General features: G+C 33.6%; 5 protein-coding genes across 5 annotated transcripts; 1 reads left to right on the forward strand and 4 right to left on the reverse strand.

The window, feature by feature from the left end:
- Nucleotides 1–27,107, reverse strand: LOC109537217 (anaphase-promoting complex subunit 4; the record flags this gene model as incomplete). The annotated part of the gene is given in 4 exon segments (XM_048660931.1): nt 1–1,344; nt 25,943–26,178; nt 26,263–26,755; nt 26,815–27,107. Coding segments are annotated over 4 exon segments (2,117 nt in total), but the record flags the coding sequence as incomplete, so codon positions are not given.
- Nucleotides 5,237–6,485, reverse strand: LOC109535589 (beta-1,3-glucan-binding protein). The gene has a single exon (XM_019901508.2). It carries the CDS (start codon nt 6,419–6,421, stop codon nt 5,279–5,281), a length of 1,143 nt encoding a protein of 380 aa, XP_019757067.1. The 5' UTR covers nt 6,422–6,485; the 3' UTR covers nt 5,237–5,278.
- On the reverse strand, nt 12,239–13,450 carry LOC109535590 (beta-1,3-glucan-binding protein). Its single transcript, XM_048660956.1, has one exon. It carries the CDS (start codon nt 13,388–13,390, stop codon nt 12,263–12,265), a length of 1,128 nt encoding a protein of 375 aa, XP_048516913.1. The 5' UTR covers nt 13,391–13,450; the 3' UTR covers nt 12,239–12,262.
- LOC109544246 (beta-1,3-glucan-binding protein-like) lies at nt 17,138–18,452 on the reverse strand. The gene has a single exon (XM_048660955.1). The coding sequence runs from the start codon at nt 18,405–18,407 to the stop codon at nt 17,280–17,282; it is 1,128 nt and encodes a 375-aa protein (XP_048516912.1). The 5' UTR covers nt 18,408–18,452; the 3' UTR covers nt 17,138–17,279.
- LOC109537223 (beta-1,3-glucan-binding protein) lies at nt 20,916–22,382 on the forward strand. The gene has a single exon (XM_019903846.2). It carries the CDS (start codon nt 21,060–21,062, stop codon nt 22,188–22,190), a length of 1,131 nt encoding a protein of 376 aa, XP_019759405.2. The 5' UTR covers nt 20,916–21,059; the 3' UTR covers nt 22,191–22,382.

Genomic DNA, 27,107 nt, shown 5'->3' on the forward strand with positions numbered 1-27,107 from the left:
TCGTTCTATATAGACATTTATTAAAAATAAGTGGTGCAGTCACCCCAAAAGTACACGATTATTTAATATAAATACAAAAAATGACTGACTAACTGAAGAATTAAAAACAAATGCAGACAGTACACAAATACTTGGCACAAATCTTACAATTCAAAACCTTACTAACATATATTAGATACCTGAGATAAGTAATGGTAGAGTCTCCTCTGTGCTCTGTAGATCTATATAACTAAAGCCTTGTTGGACGACTTAGGGTAAATCAAGATCGTCGGAATGGACAACAGACATGTCTGCATCCTCTTGTACGTCTTCATCATCGCATTCCAGTTCGAACAGTTGTATATTCCTTTGATCTTCAGACAACAGTACGCAAAGCCTTCGTGTGCCCGACACTGCAAATCTGGACGCTGGCAAATCGCTCATCTTGCAGTGTCTTGGGACGAAATCCCATGCATTGACGCTTTCAGAGTAGTACTGCTGGAATTCGGTATCTAATTCAAATGGACGGAAATGCTCTATGGCGAGTGGAATCGACAACTGGAAAATGCAGGATCTTCGAGGCTCATCACATTCATTAAGCAACAGAGATAAAATATCCTTGGAATAAAATTGAAGATCAAGAATTTTTAGAGATTCCGCAAGCGATTGCTGATTGAAACGAAAAGAACCCAATCTTCCTTCGAATGCGGTTGTCTCATTGAAATGGACTTGTAGTAATTGTACGCGCTTGGACGATTGTATAAACGCGAAATACATCACATCTTTAGTAATACTAATTGACGACATAGGAATATCGGGTGATCCAAAGTTGAAACAGTTATATAGATACACCGTAGCCATCGCATCGTTTATAGCACGCATTGGTGCCTTGAAAACCTTGAAAACGCTATCTTTTAACATGGCGAGCAACTGTACTATCGATTTTTCCGGATAGTGTGGCATAGTAGTCGGATGATTTCTTAAACACTCATTTTCTTCTAAAAGTTTAGCCCAATCATTTCCTTCCGATTCGTGTTTTATTGTCAGATCTCGGTCTATCAAATATTGCCCTATTCTTTCCATCATAAATTTATTCTTGACAGTTGGATTTTCCTCATATCCGTAACAATCAAAGTTTTTAATAAAGGTTGAGATATTCATAACGCTTCTTTGGGTAGTTTTCTCAAAATTAGGAGGAATCGGTTCGCCCATCAGAACCAAAACGCAAGAATACAACCACTTGAAGAAGGCTCGAAAGTTGGCTACGGAACCGTCGAGCGTTTCCTGCATCTCGCTGGCTTTGATAACAAAAGCTCCATTCATCTGGATTGCCTTCTGAATTACATCTTCATCTAAGCCAAACGCCTGAAACAAATATTTTTATTAGACTTGAATGCATCAGTTAGATTTCAATGTATTTTTGCAATTTACTAATTATCCAAGCAGCGGGTGTAATTTTTAAACATTTTCAGGTCCCAACGCGCCAAAACGAGATTTTAGTTTGGCAAAATTAAGAGGTGGTTTCCATTGCATTCCTTTTTTATAAAGGTTGAATGATGAAAACCTCGCTGATCAAGCTTTAAAGGGGCTGATTTCGCTGATCACTTTGTAACGTTTTCAAGATAGACAGTGTTAAAATATATTTTAATTATGGTTTTTGAAAATTATTTTGTAGAAGTTTGCTTGCATTCTGTGTGGTAATAAGAAGCTGATTTGGCCCTAATTAAATTGAAAGTCCTATGGCGTCAGTGGATACTTAAAATGTAATAACATCAAAATGTACTCTACTGAGTTTAATTAGATTTTGATGTTCAGTCCTAAGATAATGCAGCAAAAATTACAAATTTTTTGCCTCTTGATTTGTAATATAATCTTGCTCCATTTATGAGCATGTTTTGCATGCCTATTTATGATGATGCAAAAACAAATATTCTCCAAGAAGTTTTCACTATTTCTCTACAAAACTGTTCAAAGGAACGTACTCTCGAATTTAAGAATTCAATCTTTTTCCAAAATTGTTAACACCCTGTAGTCTGAAAACCATACAATTCGGGACCTAAGTTTTTCAAACTTTTTTTCATTGAATGAATCCAAGTTTTGTCCTGATAATGCAATTAAGTTGATTAATGAACTTTGACCCAAGTGAACCTCATATGCATGGAGCGTGATAAACTAATTATATTCAGATTTTCAGATGCTCTGTCTAAAAGGGCAACAGAGTTGAAGAAGAAGATTATAGTCTAAACTAGGGTTTATACGAAACTCGACATTTTAGAAAACCGGTTTTCGAATAGTAATTTTTCCAGAAAACCGGTTTTAACCGGTTTCGAATTTTTATTAAAAAAAATTTTGCTTAAATACATTATTAACTAATTATTCTGTAATTTGAACAAAAAATTTTAACAGAAAATTTAGAGTGATTAAAAGCAGGTTTTGACTGAAATTATTTACTGTTCAATTTTATTGATAGTAAAACTTTTTATGCAATTTAGTATAAATTCGTAATTCGTAAATAGTAATTCGCAAATTTAAACAAAATATAGTTTTTAATGAATGGTATACGAAAAGTGGGTCTCATTAACAAGTTATTATTGATTTATTTAATGGTTTGACAGTACCTACCTACGTGACAATAGTTTATATCAATATACATTTTCTTTTCGTGTTTAGTGTTAGGAATTAATCGAACATTTCAAACCTTTTTTCAGGACGACTGTCAATATTTCACAATAAGTAAACGGTGTGTTTATTCTACACTGATGATTTTGAAGCGATATGATACTTAAACTGGAGCTGTAAACATCTTCACTTAGATATTAAAATTATCTCTAATCGAAAATGCTTTAAAATTAAAAAAACTAAGGCCAATTTCAGTTACTTTCGATGTTTTTAAATAACACTCAAACAACCACCTTAATTATACACAATTGTAAAAATGCAATTACGCTTATCATTGCTTTAAGTTTTGCTACTTTTATACCTACAAGTATACTTGTAGTTGAAATTACGGAAAACACTTTGTAAATGCTCTTTGTAATTACATAAATTACACTTTGTAATGCTGCTACATATACAGGCCGCTGTTTTAGATGCTATTTTCAAACAATACAAAGGGCCAATAAATAAAATAAAAGCTTTAAGGGTATTGTGAAAGTAACAAAAAATAAATAACAAAAAGTTTGAATATAATATTTGGCGAACTAAACTTGTGCTTAATTAAATTCGCTTTTGAGATAATTATGTCGTAAAGGTAGTTAAAATCTTGTAATACCAACCAAACCTTCGAAGCAATAACACTAAGAAAATAAAACTGCTTTCAAGATAATAGAAATTGGAAATCGCTGCGTCGACTGGAAACTACAGAGAACATTTTGAATAATCCTGCATATTATTGCAAATTGATAACAACACGAAAAATAATCAAAATTCCTGTTTTCTTGAAAATGCCTATGCTCATCCGCAACCTTCCGTTTTTTTTGCTTTTTTGACATGCTGTTATGGATTAAAAAACTACATTTGTACAATAATAACATCTGAAAGTTTTAAAAAATTTTCAGATAGTTATGCATGTTTGAACAAGTCACCGACAAGTGAACTCGTCAAAAATTGTTTAGGTTTAGTATGTACTTCCATTTTATTATAATAAATTTTATAACAATATTTTGATGGGAGAAAGTCGATATCATAAATTCAATTTTTTTAAGTTTTTATTTGAATTAATTGAAAAGTGCCATTTTTCGATCAGAAGCGATGATCATAAAGAAGCACTTTAGTCCAGGCGAGTGACAGATTGGCATGTTCTAACTTGACGTAAGGGTGCATTTTGCAAAAAAAAATGTTTGCAAAATGCATACTCATTAATTTCTTCGCTATGAAATGCTCGATAAGATACAGTTGGTTCTCTGAAATGATGAAAAGTGCAAAAAAAATAGGTAAAAAACAAGGAAATTTTAAATTATTTATTTGACAATGAAAAAATAACCCAATCACGCCATACATTTAGAGAAAAGTACTTGACTGCAATACAATACGAGAGCCGCAAGGCCGATTAAGATCGGACGGACGTTAACCTACCTGGAAAAAACCTTCTTTTTTTTAAATTTTGTGCCAGGCTCAAAGTTATGAATATTGTTTTGGGCCCGCGCTTTCACCCCTTCTTGGACCCTTAAACTATATTATACAATTGCTATATTAACCATTTTTCAATTTTTAATTACTTTTTCAACGGTTTTAAAAAGCTTGAAAATTTTGGCTTATAAACAAATTAGCCTGTGAAGCAGGACTTGCAAGTGGGAACAAATAGGAAAGTACGGAAATATAGTACTCGGGAAGACGCATCTTTATGAAAAAAATAATTAAATTTGGTTGAGTACATGTTGAGATATTAACTTCCAAAGTTGGGCAGCGTATACCGCGTAACGGTTAACGACGTAACAGTAAAATATATACCAGTCGATAGGTTTTTGCAAGTTCTTTTCGCATCTGCTTTCAAAAATTACATTGCACGTGTGCATCACGCACAACAATTTGTTTAAACATTGAATTAATTATTACTCGGACTATTAATTAACTCGGATCCCAAATTCGGAGGGGCGGGGATAAGCTGGGAGACTTGAAATCGGCGTGCTCGCTTCAGGATGGTGCATTTCGGCTTCCACTGCACCGATTTTGACGATTTTATTTAAGTTGCTGTATAAAAACGAGAGGATTTAAATTTTTATAGTTTTTTCATTTTTTCGTTGTTTATGCAAATAGCACAACTTTTCAACCTGGCGCACCTCGATATTTTCAATAAGTATACCATTCCCGAGCGATTCCAATAGTTATCTAAGTTACGTCACGTTAGAACCATATTTGAAAGATTTCGTCGTAATTCGCCTGGCCTACTTTACTTTACTGATCATTTGTGAATGTGAAAAATTGAACCTGTCAATGAGATTATATTTTTAACGTATTTTCTTAGATTTGCATAGCAAATACGATGCTTTCATATCGGTTCGATAATAGATATCTAGGGTTCAAAAGACTATTATCCAAATACAGGTTTAAAGATTGGCAGCCAAGAAAAAACTGAAGACGCTCGGATCATTATCGATAAAGTTACCCCTTCAAACAACAACCGTTTTACAACTTCTAAATGTTGACCAATCAAGAAAAAACTTCTGCAAATGTGCTTTAAACATTCAACAGCATCAAATATTCCTCAAACAGTTTACAATCCCAGGCGCTCAAATAGAACAGGAAAACAAACAATAAAACCTTTAAATATTATATTACAATGAATAAAAAACCAGTAAACCTACGCAGCGTAAACTTGAACATAGTCGACAATCAAATGTGAACTGTCGGTATTTCTATTCCATGAGGGTTCCCATTGGCTTCTTGCACCCCAAAAGTCGCTTGAAGCTGTGGGTGATTCGTTAGACCAAGGTTTACCTCCAGCGTTCGTATTTTCATCCGAAAAATAGTTGACACCACCAATAGCCAAGTTTATAATCAGATAAAACTGTTGGTCAAATGGGGCCATTTTTGTTCCAGCTACCCAGGGATTTTCCACTCCGGTGCTTGCGAATTCGCCCATTTCCCAAAATCCGCCCTCTGGGGGATTGATGACGCCCACCTCCTCATTGTCGATGTAAAATATAAATCCATTCGAGTTCCAGACTAGTTTGTAGATATGGAAATCAGTGTCGTAGCCAGCAGGATCATTTTTATCGAAATGAGTTTTGGCCCATTGATTTGCACCAACAGAAGGAGCCCAATGGAGAGTATGGCCGACTTGTTGAGTACCTACGTTCATTCCATTTGGATTGACATAATCCTTGTTTCCGCGGCTTTCCAAAAGATCAATTTCACCAGAAGAAGGCCAAGTTCCATATGCATTGTAACGAGGTAAGAGCCATATGGCAGGCCACAACCAATCGCCAGCTGGCATTTTTGCTCTTACTACAACAGTACCGTACTTAAATGAGAATGATTCGACGGTTCTGATCCTGGCAGTTTTGATTGGATTCAAAGCATTGTCACTGGTTCCAGTGCGACTGCATCCGTAAAAAGCTGGATTTGTGCAGGCATCAGCGGGTGCACCCCCATTGACATCCAGAGTTCCAGAATAAATATAATCGTCACCATAATCATCAGCTAAGAACGTAGGTCTGATGTGCAAATTACCATTTTCAGTGTAACTGTTTGATCTGTTGTTCAGGTAGTACTCAAACTCCCAATTGCCGCCGCCCGACAGTGTAATTTCATGCTGCCACCTTTCGAAGTCAAGGAAGTTAAATTGATCTTCGAAAATTAACTCGCCCGGACACAGCTCGGCAAAATTGCTGGGCTTCAAGGATCCACTTACGACAGTTTCACTTGGAACACTACATTCTGCTCTGAGTGATTGAACTTTGCAAAGCAACACTAATGTTACGGTTGCAACTAATAATTTCATGTTAGCTGCGGCGATTGAACAGTAAATCAATAGCCATAAAGTGTACTTATATATAATCAAAACCCTCAATTCGAAGCGGGCTATCTACTTAAAAAGGTGCTTCAAGAGCCTTTAAATGTGTGACATCAGAGGAAAAGGCACTTGAAGACAACTGATTTCGATCGCTATTGAAATAATTTGCAATAATATCGACGTTGCATGATTTGCCACTTTTTTGCTAATTTAGTATTTGAGTACACGAACACAGGAACAAAGGTTACTTAACAGTTATTATGTGAGTTCACCCAGTTTAATGTGGAAATAAACTCTTCGATTTGCGCTGCGCTCATATAATGCAACCAAAGCGTTAGAAGCATTACCAGCAACAGAACATTTCCACAATATTAAAATTCAGCTGGATCCTGAAAAATTTACGCAGATGTTAACCGAGTTGGTTAGATGAGGAAAACACTTGCTAGCTATCAGAAAAAATAAATTGATTTGATTTGGAACCTATGTAGAGACGATGGCGAAATATACCTTAAGTGAGGAGAATTCGAATTTCAAATGGGGACAAATTTACCAGAATCCCTAAACCTCTGAGAAATAAAATACTTACGCTTTAACATCATACTTAAAATTGCCCAAAAACTGATTAGGTGCACGAAAATAGAAACAGACACTTAACCGATATGTGTACCTAACCAATTATTGCTTGGTTGATAAGATACTTTCAAAGTTTCAATCATTCCCAATCTCTGAGAAGTTCCAATTGTGTTGTCTAACCGTTTTTTAATTATGAGTGTTGTTCATTTTTAGTTATTATATTAGCCGCACTTGTCGTAGTTTTTTGCATCTTTCAACCAGCAACAGATCTAAAAATTGTCAATTTAAGCTCACGCATTTTGGCTGCTGATTGGCTCAGGAAAAAGTAGAAATAATGGTTTTACTAGATATTAGGAAAACAAATTAACCAATAAAGTTGAAGAAAACTGTGCTTGGAAGATATTCTTGCGCATAACGACATAAGCTAGTACTAACTCCAGCAACAACTTCACTTTCAAGATTAAAAATAACCGTTCTTTTCAAATGGAAATCATTGTTGGTTCCGGGTTCAATACAATTCCGACATTTTTCAATGATGATGTGCTTATCTGAGCACATTGAGTATGCTTCTCTTTATGAGTTATAAAAATACGTTATTTTAAACTTGACTCATACAGACAAAAAACTAGTTAAATTGAGAAGGGTACGTTCATTCTGATAATCAAAATTAACGGAACTTTAAATTCTACTCAAAAAATACTCTCTGCTTAGATTAAATACGTATTTAATTATTGCTAAATTAGCCACTGAGGATAAACGTATTTTTTAAAGCTCCAAGCTCTTCAGTGAGACAAACCAATACAATAAAAAATTTGGTTGTTCAAAAAAATGCTTTTTTTTAATTTAATTCTGACATATGTATTTCATATAGTAAGCGGATCTATTTGTTTTAAATTAATGGATAATGTTGAACTTAATATTTTATATCAACGTAATTTCAAAGTATTATTGTCATTTACACTCAAGTTTCATACTTGCATGTTTGCATAAAATATTTTAGAAACTTTTGGTATACAAAATTACCTTAATAATTAATTTTTAACATTTCATTAATGTTTCACTAAGTTTGAACATATTTCATTTGACAATATTTTTCCTCTGATTGTTTTTAATGAAATTTATTATTAAATCCCCAAAGTGCTAGCAAAATGGTCTTTACGACTGATTCGATATTTCCATGCTTTCTCTACACCTTCAATATTCTATTCTAGCTTCCAATCTAATGAAGAAAAATGATTCTTAGAACGCTCCTTACCGATTTGTCAGTTATTTTCCATCGTTTTCGAGATCTAATTTAGCGAAATGGTCCTTATTCCTGGACTGGTATTGTTAATTGCTTTTACGTTTCAACCTAATTATCGCAACATGTAAAATTCAGCTTTTTTGAGATGGAAAATGCTGATAAAGCTTAATTGGATAAGAATGGCTGCTGAAAACACGTGCCAAGCCAACAAAGTCTAAACGGACTTCGCTGCTCTACAATAATTTAATGTTATAATTTTTTTAAACCCGTTTTGTTTGCATACTAATTAGCATGTTTGCATACTATTTACACTCATAGAGAGAAATGTAAAGAAACAAAACGAACTCACAACTCGTGTCCAAAATGAGTGATGAGGAATATAACTTATTGTTTAATTAAATTACGAGGTATGTTTTTATAAGGAATTGCCTCAGCTATACACGTTTAATCATGCGCTAAGATTATAACGTTTTTGAAAACATCGCACCAGGCAAGCTATATGGTATAGCGCTAATTATGTAGTAGCTAATATTTTTACACTAAATCCACTTTTCTATTGTTTTTATTGTAAAATCTCCTGGTATTTTAAAAACAAAATATGTTACGCACAAAATATGTACAGAGTGTCCCGCAAGCACATGATCAAATGGATACTACGACATTATTTGGCTCAAAAAATGACGATCTGATGAAACTTTTATTTAGAAAATATGCCTGGCTCCACTGCTTTTGGTCAAAGTTCTTCAAAAATTATAGGTTTTTTGATAAATCGAGAGAATGAATCGATGGATTTTAATGAAACTAGCTGTAAATTTGTTCCCATGCAGGACTCACCTTTTGATACAGCAACCGAGTGCATCCGCTTTGGGCAAGTGAGGAATTCCTGAATGTCTTGGTACAAAAACTATCAGAACTTTTCATTCGGTAGCTGGCATCAACTGGTTTTTTTTTTAGTTCATGCACTAATTCTCTTTGAAATTTTTATCCTATTTGTAAAATCTTGCAGCATTAATAATTTTTGCGCTAAAAAATAGTTCTGATCTCTTGCAACTGACAATCATTAACTTTTTACATTAAGAAAAAATAAATTAAGTATTTTGTAATATCGTAAAATGCTCAGATGGATTTTAATAAAACTTGGTGTGGATTTGTACCTACCACGGTCATATTTTGCTAAAAACTCACTCACTATTTGTGAGATTTCTGATGAACGCAGTTCGGAAGAAAACGCTTCCAAAAGACGACCTATGTCGGTCTGCTAAAAATTATTAAACGGTTTCAAATAAATTTATTATAAAAGAACATTGTCGCTTACTGCGACACTTGGAGTTAATGTCTGAAATTGTCAAATAGCAAGGAAACAGATATTTTTTTTGAAAAACTTTGGTGACTGCAAGATTTTATGTAGAGCTAGAAAATGTTTAAAATAGATTAGTGCACTCCGTTTGATTAGTTGATTCCAGCCACCAAATAAAAAGTTCTGGTAGTTTTAGTACCAAGACACTCAATAATTCACCACTTGCTCAAAGCCGATGAACTCAGTTGCTTCATCAAAACACCAGTTTTCATAGGAAAAAAGTTACAGGGAGTATCGTACCATTATCCCGATATTTCAAAAAACATAATTTTTTTTGAAGAACTTTGACCATCAATAGCACTGGAGCCAAACATGTTTTCTTAATAAAACTCAAGTCAAATCGTCTTCTTTGCATCCAAAGAACGGCTCAGTGCTCTTTTGACAATGTGCTTACGGGACACCCTGTATAGAATTTACTAACCGCCCACCAAAATTAAAGTTACACTGAACTGGATCTGATTGCTTAGAGCGATTTGGTAGCTGTTTGGAGCATAATTGAACCCCATTTATTTTTTGTTAGCACATCAAATAAATTTTCTACAGTGTGGCAAATTGATGGCAAAAAAAATGCAAAATTTCGGAAAGTTTGGCATGTTGTCCTGTTGGACAGAAATGAAGTTTTTTAGAATCCTAACACCCCAAAAGTTTACAGATAAACAAACTAGCTCAATATTTTCGGCCATGTATTTTGCTTACAGGGTGATCTCAAAAAATCAACTTTTTAGTCTTGCAGCGACAACTTTTCTGCTCTTGGTCCGATTTTTACGATATACCGCTCATGTTGAAGCTAAAACTTCATAGACAATTTAAGAGAAAAATACAGGGGTTTTATAAAAAGTTTTCACCAAAGTCAAAATTGCCCGCAAAATCTGTGATTCTGGCAGATTTTCAGCTAACTGAAGTTTACTTTCAAATATTTGTTTCATTCATGCAACCCGGTATATTGAATTGTTATTTTCTAAGTCCACTTTGAAGTTATCGCTTCAACATGAACCCTAGATTTTGAAAATGGGTCCAAGACATAAACTGTATCACTGCAAGACCAACAAGTTTATTTTTCTTAGACCACTCTGTTAATATAAAGAGCGGATGGAAAAATTCAAAAACTTTTCCAAAATTCGACGTTTATCTTAATGTTTTCGGTGTTGAAATACAATAAAACTGGGTTTTATCCAACTTAGAGCATGAGAAACTTTCTCCAATTTTGCATTGTTTCATTTGCCACCCTGTGAAAATTCTATCTATTTTTTGTAAAAAGTGAACAAGATATGCACTAAATAATGCTTCAGACATCAAATCGCTCTCAGCAATGAGAATTTATTCAGTACCAAAATTAAGCATTCTGAAGCTTAGTTTAAAAACTTTGCCCCTGATTTAAATTCCACAGCATTTGAAAACTTAGATCTCTGTACTGTACTAGTAGAATTTGCAACCGAAAAACCAATTATTACATTTACAGATTATACTTAGGACCAAAAAAGTCCACTGTAACAAACAATACATCAAGATGATTGTGCCAAATCCTGTTAACTATGCACAAATACACCGCAAAACTCTTATTATTATTACATTATTTAGTATTAAATATAGTTAAATTGTTATTGAATGTAACTTCCTACTCAAACTTTGGACGTATTCCAAAAGTAATGTCTTGTATTCTGCTAGTTTTGGAATAACTTGTCTGTTTTTATAATAATGTTGGCTTTTCGTTTTCTTTATCATCAATTTCAGTTTGCTTAAATGTTTTTAAATAAAAAATGGCATATTTGCGATAGTCTCTCACTGTACCTTATGTATGGGAAATAATGAGTCGAATATACGAGATTTTTTTTTAATTTTGTTTTAATGTTTCCATGTTTGCATTATTTATTTTTTCGCATTCTGTATGTTATTAACAATTAACTACACAAACACATGCTAGTGTGAAACTCAAAAAAATGCATTATTTGTAGATTAATACGCTTATTAAAAAGTGTCTCATTGTTATTAAATTTTGTATATCTACTTCGTTTGCATTATTTATTTTTTCAATTATGTATGTTATTAAAAATTATCTATACAAACATATACCAGTGTGAAACCCAAAAAAATGCATCATTTATAGAATAATACGCTTATAAAAAGTGTATCATTGTTATTAAAGTTTCCCGCCTAGCAATCAGACGAAAACATATCCCAAATTTCGAAACAAAGATAATGTTCACTCTTTGCTTTGACAAACTGGAACTTCATCATAAATGAACTCAAAATGTGCACTCAAACATTCAGACAATAGATTATTATCATTCTGATCAAGTACATGATATAAACTAATTTTTGTCAAATAATCTATATTAATATAAAAGCGCAATATCAAGGTTTAATTATTGATTAACAATTTTTACTTCCTCTAAAATTATTTACATTCTGAATCGTCCTATCAATGGTAAAAAATAGGTAGCCTCTTCGACTATTGTTGCGAGCAGTACTTTATTTAATTTATATGCATTAGCATGATTATTTTTTCTTCATATAGATTTATCTGCATATCAAATTCAAGTCCTTTGGTGTAAAATCTCCAATATTTCCAGTTAAAAATGGTCTCTTTGTTGCTATAATCGACTTATGTAAATGACAAAATCAAAAACTCAAATCATCAAAACCATCTATATTTCCATTAAGCCGCAAACACTTGAATATAATCAACAATTAAATGGGACTCGTCAGTATCCCGATTCCATGTGGGTTCCCATTGAGTTTTTCCCTTCCAAAAATCAGTCATTGGAGTGGGTGAATCGTTGCTCCATGGTTTGCCTCCGGCATTATTGGTGCCATCAGGGAAATAACCGTTGGTTGCTCCAATAGCCAAATTAATTATCAAGTGGAACTGTTCGTCAAAGGGAGCCATCTTTGATCCAGATGACCAGGGATTCGTTTCGCCACTATTTTGGAATTCTCCCAACTCCCAAAAGCCTCCAGCTGGAGGATTCAGGGTACCCAACAACTCATCATCAATGTAGAAGAGGAAACCTTCCGGGTTCCAAACAACTTTGTAGGTATGGAAGTCGTTGTTGTATCCAGCGCCGTTGCTTCTTTCCCAGTGTGTTCTGGCGTATTGGTTCTCAGAAGGTGAGGGTCCCCAATGAAGAGTACTAAAAGCCAGTTGAGTGCCAAAATTGAATCCTGAACCATCTGTTAGTTCTCTGTTTCCACGACTTTCCACCAAATCTATTTCCCCAGATACTGGCCAGCTTCCATACTTCCAATCAGTCGGCAATAGCCAAATGGCGGGCCAAAGCCAATCTCCTCCTGGTAGTTTGGCTCTGGCTATCACTGTTCCATACTTAAAGGAGAATGTTCCCAGGGTCCGAATTCTTGCACTTTCAATGGGGTTTAGAATGTTAGTCGAAGTTCCCGTACGCAAACAGCCATTATTATCTGAATTGGTGCACTCGGCAGTAATATCCAGTGTTCCAGAGTACAAGAAGTCTTCGCTGTAGTCTTCCGACAGATAAGTTGGTTTAATATGCAAATTACCATCTTGTGCAAAACTGTTCGTTCGACTGTTGCGGTAATATTCAAACTCCCCGTTTCCACCGCCAGCCATTGTAACTTCATGCATCCATTTGCTTTCATCAAAAGTATCAAAATTATCCTCGAAAATTAAATCTCCCGGACACAACATTGAGGGTGGATTATACGCGGTTCCACTTGCAGTCGTTACACTCGCTACATCGCAAGCAGCTTTTGCTGATTGAACTAAATATACCACTAGAAGGGCCAAATGGCAAATCGGAGCTTTCATATTCGGTCTTGTATGTGGAAAATCCACCTTAACACTGGACGAGGCTTGAATTGTGTCTACGTTATATAGTAACTTATCTTAAGTGCGCTGATAAAACCAGAGGTTAATAAAAAAATTGCTATACTCTCTCCTTATGCACAGGAATATGCGAAATAAATATATGCAACCAGCCTTAATTAATGACATTAAAAATGTATCAGGTAGATATAGGGTAAATTGCGCAAAGAAGGTCAAACTCTTTTGCTTTCATAGAAATTCCCCACGGTTTTCCAATGTGTCTGGGTAGCATTGAACGATCAAAATTTCCGAACCGATTCCCCACACATGCGATTTCAATGAACCGCGTTAATTACCAAGCCATGGTAAGGTGTAAAACAGGTACTTCACACTGTTTGAGCTATTGGGGTCTCAAGAAATGACGTCATGCTACAAACAATCAAGTCTCAAAAGCAGCCAGATCTAATAAAGTAAATGCTTACATAACCGGGAATATTTACGCCGTATTTTTATGGCACATGTTGTACATTAAAAAATGATAATAATAATGATAATTATGCACGCTGAATTGCCGCCGACAATTTAATCAAATAGTTTTTCGAATTAACTATTTCCGCTAATGAGTTCTATTTTACCATGCTGTTAGATGAAAAATTCCCGGACCTGATATCGGAGGAGAATTTGGTTAAACCCAAAGAACATCTGGTAATGAAACAATTTGTTAGGGACATTTCGCATATATGAGATATATCATTAATATATTTTTAGTCCGCTATAGCATGGTATTCAAGGGATGTAAATTGATATTTTTTAAATGCACTATTTGCAAAAGTTTATTCTGCTCTATATTTATGTGCACCAACTTTGCTTTTTGCAGCCGTTACTGTATATTGCATAATTCACACTTTGAATTCGTTACTGTGCTATTATATTATGTCTTAGTTCTAGGTTAGTTATGGATACATTCAGATTTTACTTGATGGTAACAGTCCCCTATTAAAAATCTAAAGGTGTTGACCTCTATTTTTTCGCAAATTAGTGATAAAATATTCTAATATCTGTCTGATTTTGTTTTCCCATTAATTCATAAATACGCTGAGGTATTAGAAATAATTCGGCATAAATTTTAATTACAACTAGTTTTAAGTAAAGTGTATACTTTCACTTTTCCCGAATTTTCAACGGCTTATGAACTATCGGGAGGAGCATCTGGCTGCAAAAATATAATACGCTCTTAAAAAAGTGATAGAAACCAATAAGTATTTTTTTTTAATGATGATAAACTTCTGCTCTCTTTATTCAGTTCAGTTCACATCAGCTGCTTCCTAAGTGAAATTTAAAAATATATACAGTGTGGTTTAGTTTGTCTGGTGAAATATTGAGTAGTCTTGTTTAATTTCGCAATTTTTACCGTCGCAAGGTAAAATTTGGACGAAATTAGCATGTGCAAATATTTTATATCTTAATCAATGGCACTGATAAAGAAGCCCATCGCCATAAAATCAATAGAAGAATTTATTTTAAAATAAATATTTAATGTAAAAAATACTACTACTATGTACTAAATAAATGAAAAAAAGTCAATAAAACAACTGTTCTTCTTGTTTTAAGATAATATTATTCATGTATGTAACAGCAATTTAAAAAGCGAATTATGAATAATGCTATAAAATGAAACAGCTTTTAAAGCAAATAAAGGAGAAACGGTTTAGAATATTTTACAATGATCAAAATAACTTGATACATTTTTATTTTGCTTAAATCTTTGCATCAGTTTTTTGCTTCTTGATAAACTATAAAAATAGATCATTTTGGGAAGGAAACTAGATAATATTTCTTAATAAAATCGGTTGGTTAACGGTGCAACTGCTGGGAAGAAAACTAAAAAATAACTCTTAATAGAATAGTTTGGCTGATGGCTCATTTGCAAATAAATCAGATCGGCAAAAGTGGACAAACAGGAATGACGGAGATAAAAGTTACGTTTTAAACTGAAAATTAAACTTAACGATGTTTAAATTGATTCAAATTTACTTAAAATTCTTGCGCTCAAGTGCTAACCGATAAACAAAATAATTAAATTTATAAATCGATATCAAAGAAAGATAATAACTTGGAAATTTTTTATTTTTCTCAAATCTTCGCATCAGTTTTTGTTTTTCTGATACATTACAAAAATAGATCATTTTGGGAAGGAAACTAGAAAATATTTCTTAATAAAATGGTTTGGTTGATGGCACATTTACAAATAAATCAAATTTGCATGAGATATGTTTGTTTTGTGAGCCAGGAATTTTTATTTTTTATTTTTTTATAGGTGTCTAATTTATACGAGTGTTAGGAATAGAAATTAATTTTAGAATAAGCTAGGCTAAGACATATGTACTAAACAAGGGCAGAAAGACCGATTGGGTCGATAGCCTTTTTCCGTAGGAAATAAAGATTATTTATATATATATATATCAAATTTGCAAAATTACTAAAATACAAATTATATGTACCTTTAATTTTTACTTTAGATTTATTGGCGTAAAACGCAAAAAAATGCTTATTAAATTAATGTAAATCTAATGTTACCCTACAAAAGCATGTTAACTCCTCTCGCGTTCAGTGTTTCGATTTCAGGTCCCGCTTGTCTCAATTTTTATATTTTTAACTCACTTTTAACAGCGATATACCTATTCACAGATTAAAAATTGTTGAACTTGAAAAAAAAACTACATTTATCATGTTTCAGCTTTTATCAACTGTTTGCCAAAGTAGCAACTCTAAACTATCATTTTGTGTTCGAATAAACCAATTGACCATTTAACTTTGCCCTTCCTTGTACTCAAGTGTAAAAAGTGGCAAAAAAGCAGAGATAAACTGAATGTTTGCCGATGTTTTACTTTAAAAAATCAAATGAGGACATTAAAGCAGATGCTTTTCCAGATTACAGGCACTTATTGTAAGTAAGATAATCCTATATTTTGATGTCCTTAATAGTTTTAGCGAAGATAACGGAGTAACGCTCAAACTCTCAAAACGGCAAAACTCACTCCACCAAGAAGGAATTGAATCAATTTCAAAGTATTGGGACAATTATATCTGAATAAAATACAGAAAAAAAAATTAAAAAGCAATTAAGTTATTGCGAATTATTCTGTTAACCAAAGGTAAACCTTAGTGTGGCCATTCTTGGATAATTTATATTGTTAAAACCTATTTTTTATTTGATCCTGGTCCTTGAATAGTGGCAAAACAAGAAGCTGGCAAATAATTTCCAGAATTCTTTAGTGGCCAATTTGATTATACAATTTCCTTCATAAAGGAAAATAAAGATAATAAACTAAGCATCAGAGCAATATCCTCCAGAAAAATATCTAAACAAACCTCCACATTGCCTGGTTAACCGCAGAGATAATTCCCTAAGTCCCTAATCTATAAGAATAATCGCTAATATTCAAGAAACTTAAGACTAAAGCAGAAACACTTAGATGTAAAAAAGGAACAGGAAAATTTACGAAATATGCAATGACAAAATACAGTGAGACGATGAAGCTGGACTTTGCCAAGACTCTCAAGTGATTATGTTTTTATTCAAGATCTCCGTAATAGCAATGACTATCTGGGAATGATTGTCCTCATTTTTATTCAAACTTTTATTCAGCCTTAAGTATTTTGTTTTGATATATGTATACATAAGTACTAATCTTTCCTCAATTATGCTCTCGTTAAATTCTGCTTGAGTTATCATCCGATAGACAGGTGAATGTTTTTACGATTCTATTGTACAAATTTCAATGAATGAATGACTATAGATACTAGTTACATGGTATTCAGTTGATTAGTCCCGCGATCTATTCATCGCTCCGTTTACTTAAATGGTTTAATTGAAGATGGCACATGGGAATTAAATAGCAAATACTTGAATGTAATCAATAATGAAGTGAGAGTCGTCCGTATTGCGATTCCATGTGGGTTCCCATTGGGATTTGCCTTGCCAAAAGTCAGTCATTGCAGTGGGAGAACCGATTCTCCAAGGTTTGCCTCCAGGATTGTTGGCTTCATCTGGGAAATATCCAGTTGTCGCCCCAATGGCCAAATTGATCAGCAAGTGAAATTCCACATCAAAAGGTGCCATCTTCGTTCCGGATGACCATGGATTATATTCATCACTATCCTGAAGTCCTGCCAACTCCCAGAATCCGCCGTCTGGAGGATTTACGCTTCCAATTAGTTCATCGTCATAGTAAAACCAGAATCCTTCAGGACTCCAAACCACTTTGTACAAGTGAAAGTCGTTGTTGTAACCGTCGGGGTTGCTTTTCACCCAATGCGTTTTGGTATATTGGTTTTGCTCCAATGATGGTCCCCATTCGAGCGTGCTGAAGGCTAGTTGAGTGCCAATATTAAGTCCAGTTGAATCAGTCAGATTTCTATTGCCACGACTTTCTACTAGATCTACTTCTCCAGCCACGGGCCAACCTCCGTATCGATAATCACTGGGTAAAAGCCAAATGGCTGGCCAAAGCCAATCTCCTGCGGGAACTTTAGCTCTGGCTACGACTGTACCATATTTGAACGCAAAAGTTTCATACGTACGAATTCTTGCACTTTCAATGGGGTTTAGAATGTTAGTTGATGTTCCCGTACGCAAACAGCCATTATGATTTGAATTGGTGCACTCGTCAGTAATGTCCAAAGTTCCAGAGTACAAAAAGTCTTCACCGTACTCATCAGCTAAGAAAGTGGGTTTAATATGTAAATTGCCACCTTGGGTAAAACTGTTCGTTCGACTGTTTCGGTAATACTCAAACTCTCCATTTCCACCTCCTGCCATTGTAACTTCATGCTTCCACGTGTCGAGATCCAAAGTATCAAAATGATCCTCAAAAATTAAATCGCCCGGACACAACATTGAGGGTGGATTATACGCTGGTCCACTTGCAGTCGTTACACTGGCTACATCGCATGCAGCCGTGGTAGATTGGACTAAACCTACCACAATTAGGGCCAAATAGCAAACTAAAATCTTCATTCTAAGCCTTCTAAGTTAAGAATATACTGTTTTTGATTTGATTTTGTTTCGTTTTATATACTTATCTAAAGTACCCAGGTTCAAACCGGGTGAATTATGCGCAAAGAAGGGCAATTGTTTGGGAATTAGTAGAAATTCCTCAAGCTCATAATAGAGATAACAGTCAATGACAAAAATTTCCAAAGTGATTATTGAAATATTTTGCTGTATAAAACACGAATAAGTATTTCAAGTAACGGTAAACAATGGCGCATTTGCAACATGTACTTGACAATCTATAAACCCAACACATAACAAAAATAAGTTTTCAAAATTGATAAAAATCCATGTCAAATGGTCATTGATATTACTGAAAAATAAAAAGTTTATCTGATGTTCTGTTCTGTTCTCATTGATTTGGATTATTATACGTAGTACACCGAACGGGCTGAAATAAACTGAAAACACTTAAACCAATGCTTAGAGGCGTTCAAAATTTTCAATACTATATGGAATATTTTCTAGCCAAAATTGAAATATTTTCAGCGGTCTGACTAGATTTCTACGATTCCATATGTTGACGATCTCATTAAGGAACTGAAATTGATTGAGTAAAGGTCTTCGATTAACTATAACTGAAAAAATCGACGAAACAGATTTTCAAAAAATGGTTAAAATATTAAAGTGAATTTAATGCTCAAATGTAAAAAAGTAGAAGCTCAGAGAACATTGCAATGTTTTAAAAAAAAAAAAAAAGAAACATAATATCAACATTTCCATTTAGCTGTTCGAAAACCTTTGCAAGATATATTTTATATACAAATTTCAGCTGTAAATAAGGATTTTGGCTAATTAATAAACCCCGGTTTCTAAAAGCTGACCCAACTTGTACACAACATTTACATTAGACATTTCAAAAAATCTATTCGAATAGAATATTTGGAAAATTAAGTGTTTCAGGATTAGACCAACTGGTATTAATCACTGTTATGCAAATATGAATAACTAATCAGAATTAAAGGTATTTAAAAAATTACTTCTATTTTTTGTATATTTCCATGATATTTAATTGTATCTTGAAAATACTTCTAAAGATGCTGGATGTTGTTTTCAGGAAATGTTGATAAAATCAGCTTCAATTTAGAAGAACCAAAGGAAATGAGATTGCCCAGTGAGAAGCTTAAAGACAAACAATGTCCTCCAAAAACAGAAAATAAACCATTAGTAAGGAAACTATTGAAACTTGATAAAGAATGCTATTATTAAAAATTAAATAAAAAAAAACAGCTAAAAACAAGAATATTGTAACACTGTTGTTTACCTTGTAACAAACCAGGTTAAGTATAGTTAGAAATTTGCGATACGTCTAACTCATAAATTAAATAAGTTTATCTATCAATATTAAACTAAAAATATGTATTCCTTGGGAATACATTCTGAAAAAACGATGTGATAAAAAACATGTAATTCGTTCAAGGCGATATTTTTAAAACCGCCTTGTAGGCTAGAAGAAATGTAATTGTGTCCCAATTGATATCCGTTTTTGACGAATTCTTAAGGTTATATCAATATAATTAAATGTGAGAGCATTTTATCTTAATTTTTATCATACTACTTTGCCTTTTGAAACATCGATTCCAGAAAAGTGTTTGCTGGAAAGCTTGTTTTGATGGTCTTACTTTTGTTTTTGCATAAGTTTTTACAACTTATACCTGCAAACAATTGCGCTTTTATATTATAGAATTTTAAAACGATTTGGAAGTCTAATCGTATTCCATTTGCTTTAATATTACGGCATTTACTATTTGATAAGCCTTGAGCTGTGATTGATTTTTGAAAAGGTCAAATTAATTATTCACAGAAGTATGCAAAGACAATTAATTTGTTGAACTGTAAAAAATGGTGCCATACAATTGTTTATATTGGTTTAGCTTTGTTAACTAGTTAAATTTACAGTCGTAATGCCACAAAGCCATTTATTATTGAAATGAATTTAAGTAATTAATACTTGTAAGTTTAACTTTACTTTCTTTTCATCTATACCAAAGTAAGCATAGGTCATACAAAAGTACAGTTAAGTAAACTAAATAGTTCAAATACTATAAACGGTGTTGCATTAAGAAAAAGGAACGGAAATTCCAAAGTAATAACAGAATAAAAACAGTTTTAAAAACAAAATAGTAGGCAACGTTTTTGAAAATATGTAATTCAAATCCACAAAAATAATAATATGTATTAGAATTAATATACATTTTTCAAATTAATACTTGTAACTTATCAAAGTAAACATAACAATTCAAAAGTAAGTAATGAATAAGTAAAAAAATCAGTGAAAGTGTTTATAAAGGATGCCAAGCCACGAAAATGGGTACGGAAAAGAGTTGAAAAATGGAAAATGAAAAAAACAGTTAATGTGTCTAAAATCTAATTTAAAAAAATGCCTTAATTAAATCTATACCTAAATGAACGCAACTAGAAATATGTTGCAAAGTTGAAACGATCATTGCGGTTCATTTTGCGTCCTTCTATTTAAACTGAATATTTCAGAAATACCCACTAATCGTTGGCTAAAGCTCTCTAATTTTAAACCACGGTATTGTCTGTCGGAATTTTTTTGCAACGAAAATTTAAATAAAATATCGCGTTACTGGTTCAACACATTAAACCTATAATATGTTTGAAATAGTGTGGCTCGTGGTGTGCTGTCTAATTCACTTATCGAACGGTGATTGTGTTCCGAGCGAGACAATTGCCAGCGGTCATTTGGCCAAAGACGCCAACAGTATTTGTGCTGGAGATGTAGTTTTTGAAGAGAACTTCGATCAGTTTGATTTGGAGAAATGGGAACACGAAATCACTTTGTCTGGTGGAGGGAACTGGGAGTTTCAATACTACACCAACAACAGATCGAACAGCTATGTGGAGAATGGAAATCTTCACATCCGGCCGACTTTTGTCAGTGATGATTATGGGGAAAACTTCTTAAATTCAGGAACTTTGGATCTGAACGGAGCAATGCCAGTAGATCAGTGCACTGATTCATCTTACTATGGTTGCGTAAGGGCTGGAACCGGCATCAATTACCTAAACCCCATCAAAAGCGCCAAAATCAAAACATGCAGTTCCTTCTCGTTCCGATATGGCAAGATCGTTACTCGGGCTAAAATGCCAAGTGGAGACTGGCTGTGGCCAGCAATCTGGATGCTGCCCCGATTCAATTCATATGGAAGATGGCCAGCATCTGGTGAAATCGATATAGTCGAATCACGCGGCAACAAAAACCTTTTCAATCCACAAAGCGTTAATATAGGAACCCAAGAAGCTGCAAGTACTCTGCATTGGGGACCATTCAACCAAGTCAACCAATGGGCCAAAACCCATTACAGCAAAAGCAACTCCGCAGGATACGACACAGACTTTCACGAGTACGAAGTGCAATGGTCTTCAACAAATTTCACCTTTTACATCGATGGAGAATTAATAGGAACAACCAATCCGCCTGCAGAAGGTTTCTGGGAACTAGGAGGATTTGAGGATTCCACTTTCGACAACCCATGGAAAGGCACCACTCAAATGGCACCGTTCGATCAAAAGTTCTACTTGATCATCAATTTAGCAGTTGGAGGCACTAATTCGTTTTTCGGCGATGAAAATGAGAATCCAGGTGGAAAACCATGGAAAAACACTTCGCCTACCGCGTATCGGGACTTTTGGAAAGGTAAAGATCAGTGGCTACCAACATGGAACATGGACAACGACGTCACTCATTTAATAGTCGATTACATAAAAGTTTTCGCTATTTAGCTCCTGATGGCTGAACTAGACTAATTATTATTGCAGTTTATCTGTTAGCTATTTATTTAAGTATTTTTATTTATCTGATTTATTGAGCCAATGATACTTGAAATTAATGAGTGTTAGTACAACCTGAATGTTAGCTGCAAAACAATGTAAATATTATCGATTAAGCCGTAATAAATAAGTTCTACGGAATAACCCATTTTAAAATATTGTTGAGTTCCACTTCAGCCTTTACTTGATAAACAATAAGTATATTGAAGTTTTTTCCAAATTGAAATAACAACAAAAATCTATTTAGATAACATAAATTCGAATTTAGTTAGTTACTCGGGAAGTTGATTCTGGTACGGAAAATTTACAAATATAAGTTATTTGGTATTTCATTTTTGCTAGATGTCTTGCGCTTTTTGTTGTAATATAATGTAATTTGAAGAAGCGATATGACGATATTTTAAGGCATAAAATAGCAATTACTTGCCGGGTTTTCTTATTCGAGCGATATCCTTTATACTCTTAGGTGTGATCCGCAGTAGATGTTATGTTAAATTACATATTTAAATTAGGGATCTAGCATTTCTCAAAATAATTATGCGACATTTGGGTAATTGCTTAAGAAGTCACTTGTGTTGCATATTTTGTAGGTAAAAAATGAAGGTATAATAATCTAGGGTTTGAGCGCCAACGATTTCGACAATTACGTTATTTGAATCAACATTTTGTTATTTTCATTTTATGACTATTGAAAATCGAACTGGAGCGAATAAAAAATAATTAAAAGCTTTGTTCTTGAGATTAGTAATAATTAACGGTTGTTGACTGTGGGCTTAATTTAAAGAACTTTTACCAACAATAGCTGCTACAATACACTGGAAGTGATTGTTTTGTTGGATCAGGTATTGTGAAAGTAATTGGCGATAGTTAAAGACAACAAATTGTGATGTTTCCTTGAAATGACGAAAATTATGTTAATATTTGAGTTATTTATACATTGCAGAAAATGACAGAAAATATGTATAAATATTAAAAAATGAAAGAAGGGCAAATTCTGAAGAATCTTTGCTACTAATTGCTTCTGTGAAAAAAACTTATTGAAAATATAATTATTTTTTGTACCATTAAACACACCTTGGCACGCATTAATTAACTTATTTGCGTTAGTCCAATCATTTTGTAAGTTTTAAGTAAAAATTCAAAAGCATTTGAAATTTTACTTCTTTATCTTTAAAATCGAAGACAATTTTTCTCGTATCTCGAAAAAAGCGGTTTCTCGACCTTTATTCAGAGAAAAATCAAAGAATTGTTTTTCAAAAGATCGATTTTGTAGTGTAGTAAATATTTCAACTAACTTGACCGTACTTATAACCATAAGCAACATTTGGAATGTTTAAATAGATATATCTCTAATAAATATTCGCAAATGTACGATGATAGTAATTACATTATTGTTTCCTAATTATTAATTGCTATCCGGCGACTTCTCGTTTTGCGAATAAAATAAATCATTAAAATCAAATTTCCAATGAATCAGATAAAACCCACATAACGCATCTTCTAAATGGCTATATCTGGTTGCTCGTGCCATTAACACCAATTGTTTAAATTACAGCTGGTCCGATATTTGTAGGAAATACTTAAAGCAAAACCTGAATATAATTCGATTATTCAACCATGCCTTCTAAAAGTATACGAATATTTGTTTAACAGCAAACATCTATATTTTGTGACAGGAACCAATCGACAAATGTAACTTAAAATAGTTCCGTTTTCCGTAATTTTAAAAAACATAGTTCTTATAAAAAACCTAAACATAGTTCGTTTTTTTTAACAAAAAAAACATTATTTTTTACGAATTTTAAAAATCGAAAATTTTCTCAATTTTTCCTATAGGCTTCTAGAACAAACCATCTTTTTCCGCATACTCAAATATTTTACAATGTCCCAAACCGCTTTAAGAACACATAGATCAGTTTGTTTTCAACATTTTAGAGCATATACAAGGTGGTTTTGTGTGTTACTTACCTCTGGGTACAAAGCGATTCATCTTTCTTCGTTTTCCAATTTTTCATTTCTCAAGTGCTTTTTCAAGTTTCACATATTAACAATATATTCAACAACTATTCGAAACATTCGCCTCTTGGTATGCATAGATTTTTTTAAAGCAAATGACAATTAAAAACGTTTTCAACTTTAACGGAAAAATCCATTCCAGAAAGTCAATTTTCAAGTCACCTTTGATGAGAACAGAAAAAATATTTAAAAAATACAATTGAGAAAATTTTAAAACACGTAGTTTTTCATTAAATAAACCGAGTTGCCATTTAAGTTTTTTTCTCAGGCCCATGGTTAACGAGATACAGGGTGTTAAAGTTTTAAAAAATTATTGGCATTTTCCCTTTAACTCCTACAGTTTATAATATATTTTGCTCAAATTTTGAATGTAGGATACTGTTTCGACCCTCTACCCCTAGGTAAGGTAGGTTAACTGGTGGCGAACATATACAGGGTGTTTCTTTATAGTGTCATACACCCCTTTTACCCCACGAAATTTTTTGTGATGCGCCACTGACTTCAAACGAACAAGTTTTTGAAATTAGACATTCAAGTTCAAGATATAAAAAAACACATATTCACATATTCTGTCGAAGTGAGTGGCGCCTACGTTCAAAATTTGAGCAAAGCATCAATTGAGCAAAATATCTCATAAACTGTAGGAGTTAAAGAGAAAATACCAATTTTTTTAAATTTTAACACCCTGTATCTCGTTAACCATGGGCATGAGAAAAATACTAGTTGTGACTTGTTTTGAGGTCTCTACAGAGTAGAGGCCTGGGTAGCCTAGGCCTATGTTGAGTTGCGCTTTTGAGCTGATGCCGCTCTGTGAGTTGGCGAGTTATAACTTATCGCGCTTCACTGCACCGCACCTCAAATTGTGTTTACGGCGGAATAATTCTTGAAGAGATATTTTAATTAGTTGAAATTTCGTTGGTTTCTATTATCGTGGTGTTTTCGCTAAAGAACCGCTTCAGATATGGAAATTCGGGTTCCAGTATTCAATATAATTAGCATCAGCTTACTGATAGTGTGGATTTTGTTCCATTTAAATCACTGATTCCTTCACAAGAAATTTTTTAAATTTAAATATTATTTTGGGAGGCTTTGTATTTTTACATCAAGCTCATCTGAAACTTGTCTCCAAAAAACCGTTTTAGATATGCAAATATGGGTTCCAGTTTTATGTTACAAAAACTCAAGAGTTTTAATTTTGCATTTTTTTAAATTGCGAAAGCGCTGAAGCATGACACCATGTCATCCAATCAACCAAATCAGCATTTACGAAGCGCGAAATATTCACGATTTCATGTGATTTGAATGAACTTTTTAATAGTCCTCTCAAATCCTGCGAACATTTTCTTAACGCTGAGTGGTTCGAAATGTTGGCGAATGTTAGAGCACATTCCTCTATACCGAACGCACAACTTATAGAGTATTTTTCGTTTCTAAGAAACTTGTGTAGAACAGTAAAATTTTCACGTAGAGAATTTCCGCAAAGTTTCTAAATTCTCAATCGGAGTGTTTAGTAATATTATTTCTAATGTTTAGTAAAAGTCACTTCTTTCTCTCAGAGTCCCAGAAGGAATGCTATCACCTTGAAATCGCCAAATAATCAATTTGTATGCGCGTTAATAAATAGTAATTTATAAACTTTGGGTAAATTTAAATCAGCAATTACTCTATAATGTTAGTATTTAACTTACTCCATATCTGTCCTTAAAAGCAGCCATTCCTTTCATCTCAGAGAGATGATACACACCGTTTTGCGAAAACGTAAGAACATGGTCTATTAATACAGTCCGGATTGTTGAATAGCTCATGTCTACAGCGTGCCCAAACGTTTCCAATCCCTTTTTGGTCAAATCCACTAATAGAAACTCTTGGAGCGTAGGTGCACACTCTCCCCACACTAGCAGTTCCAAAAAATCCACGGTAACCCCTGAAAAATATAGTTTTCTAATATTAAATGAATGCGCAAACGTCTCTCTCATGAAACTCAAATAAAAATCTCAATGAAACTCACCTTCTGCAGGTCTTTTGCGGGCATAATTAGAAAGTTTGGTATCTATGTCAAGTAAAATACTTTCCCACGTTTCAGTCATATTTGCAATGGCCCTATCTAGGTAACACATCAGCTCTTGCAGCTTAACAAATTTTACTGAGAGATAATAAAATTCTTCAAGGTAATCTCTCATGATGGACGTATTGAGCACAATGGTTTTTATGTTATGGAATTTGTCTGTTACAGTTACAAACAATGAGCTCATATCTTTGTTAAATAGTGCGTCTTTTATAGAGCATATATAACCCACTCGTTCGCTAATATTTATAGTTGTACACTTGTATAATCCAAATATGTGTATGGTTAAAATGCCATCGTTAGTTCCCATAATAAGCACATCGAAATCAGACTGAGTTTGCAAAAAGGTTAGCAAACTTGTAGCTGGCTCAAAGCTCATCGATCCTGGTGTTTGGGAGATTGTAGGCGGATCGCTTATATAATCCTGTGAGGAGTCCTAAAATTATTCTCTGATGCATTGAAGATATATGCTCCTTAACGAATCAATAAACTTACGACAAATCTCGGTTGATCCGTTTCTTTTTCAAGGCCTATATTTTTCGCTTCAGGTGATTGGTTTTGTTCTTCCTCTTGCACCCAAGCAATAAAAGTTAATTCGCCAGGCATGTGATAGTTTAGCACATTAAATTTGCTTTCGGTAACGACAATTCGAATATATCCATCACTATAAGCAATCAAGAGAAGTTTTCCATCTGGTCTCCAAACAATTTTTTTTACAGAAAGACCGGCATTTAGTGGCTCGATATGGTGTGTTCTGATTAACGACAATCGATACATAGAAACTTCGC

Source organism: Dendroctonus ponderosae, unplaced genomic scaffold (genome assembly GCF_020466585.1).
Source record: "Dendroctonus ponderosae isolate FM_Combo_2020 unplaced genomic scaffold, Dpon_F_20191213v2 Dpon_F_20191213_1, whole genome shotgun sequence".
NCBI lineage: Eukaryota > Metazoa > Arthropoda > Insecta > Coleoptera > Curculionidae > Dendroctonus > Dendroctonus ponderosae.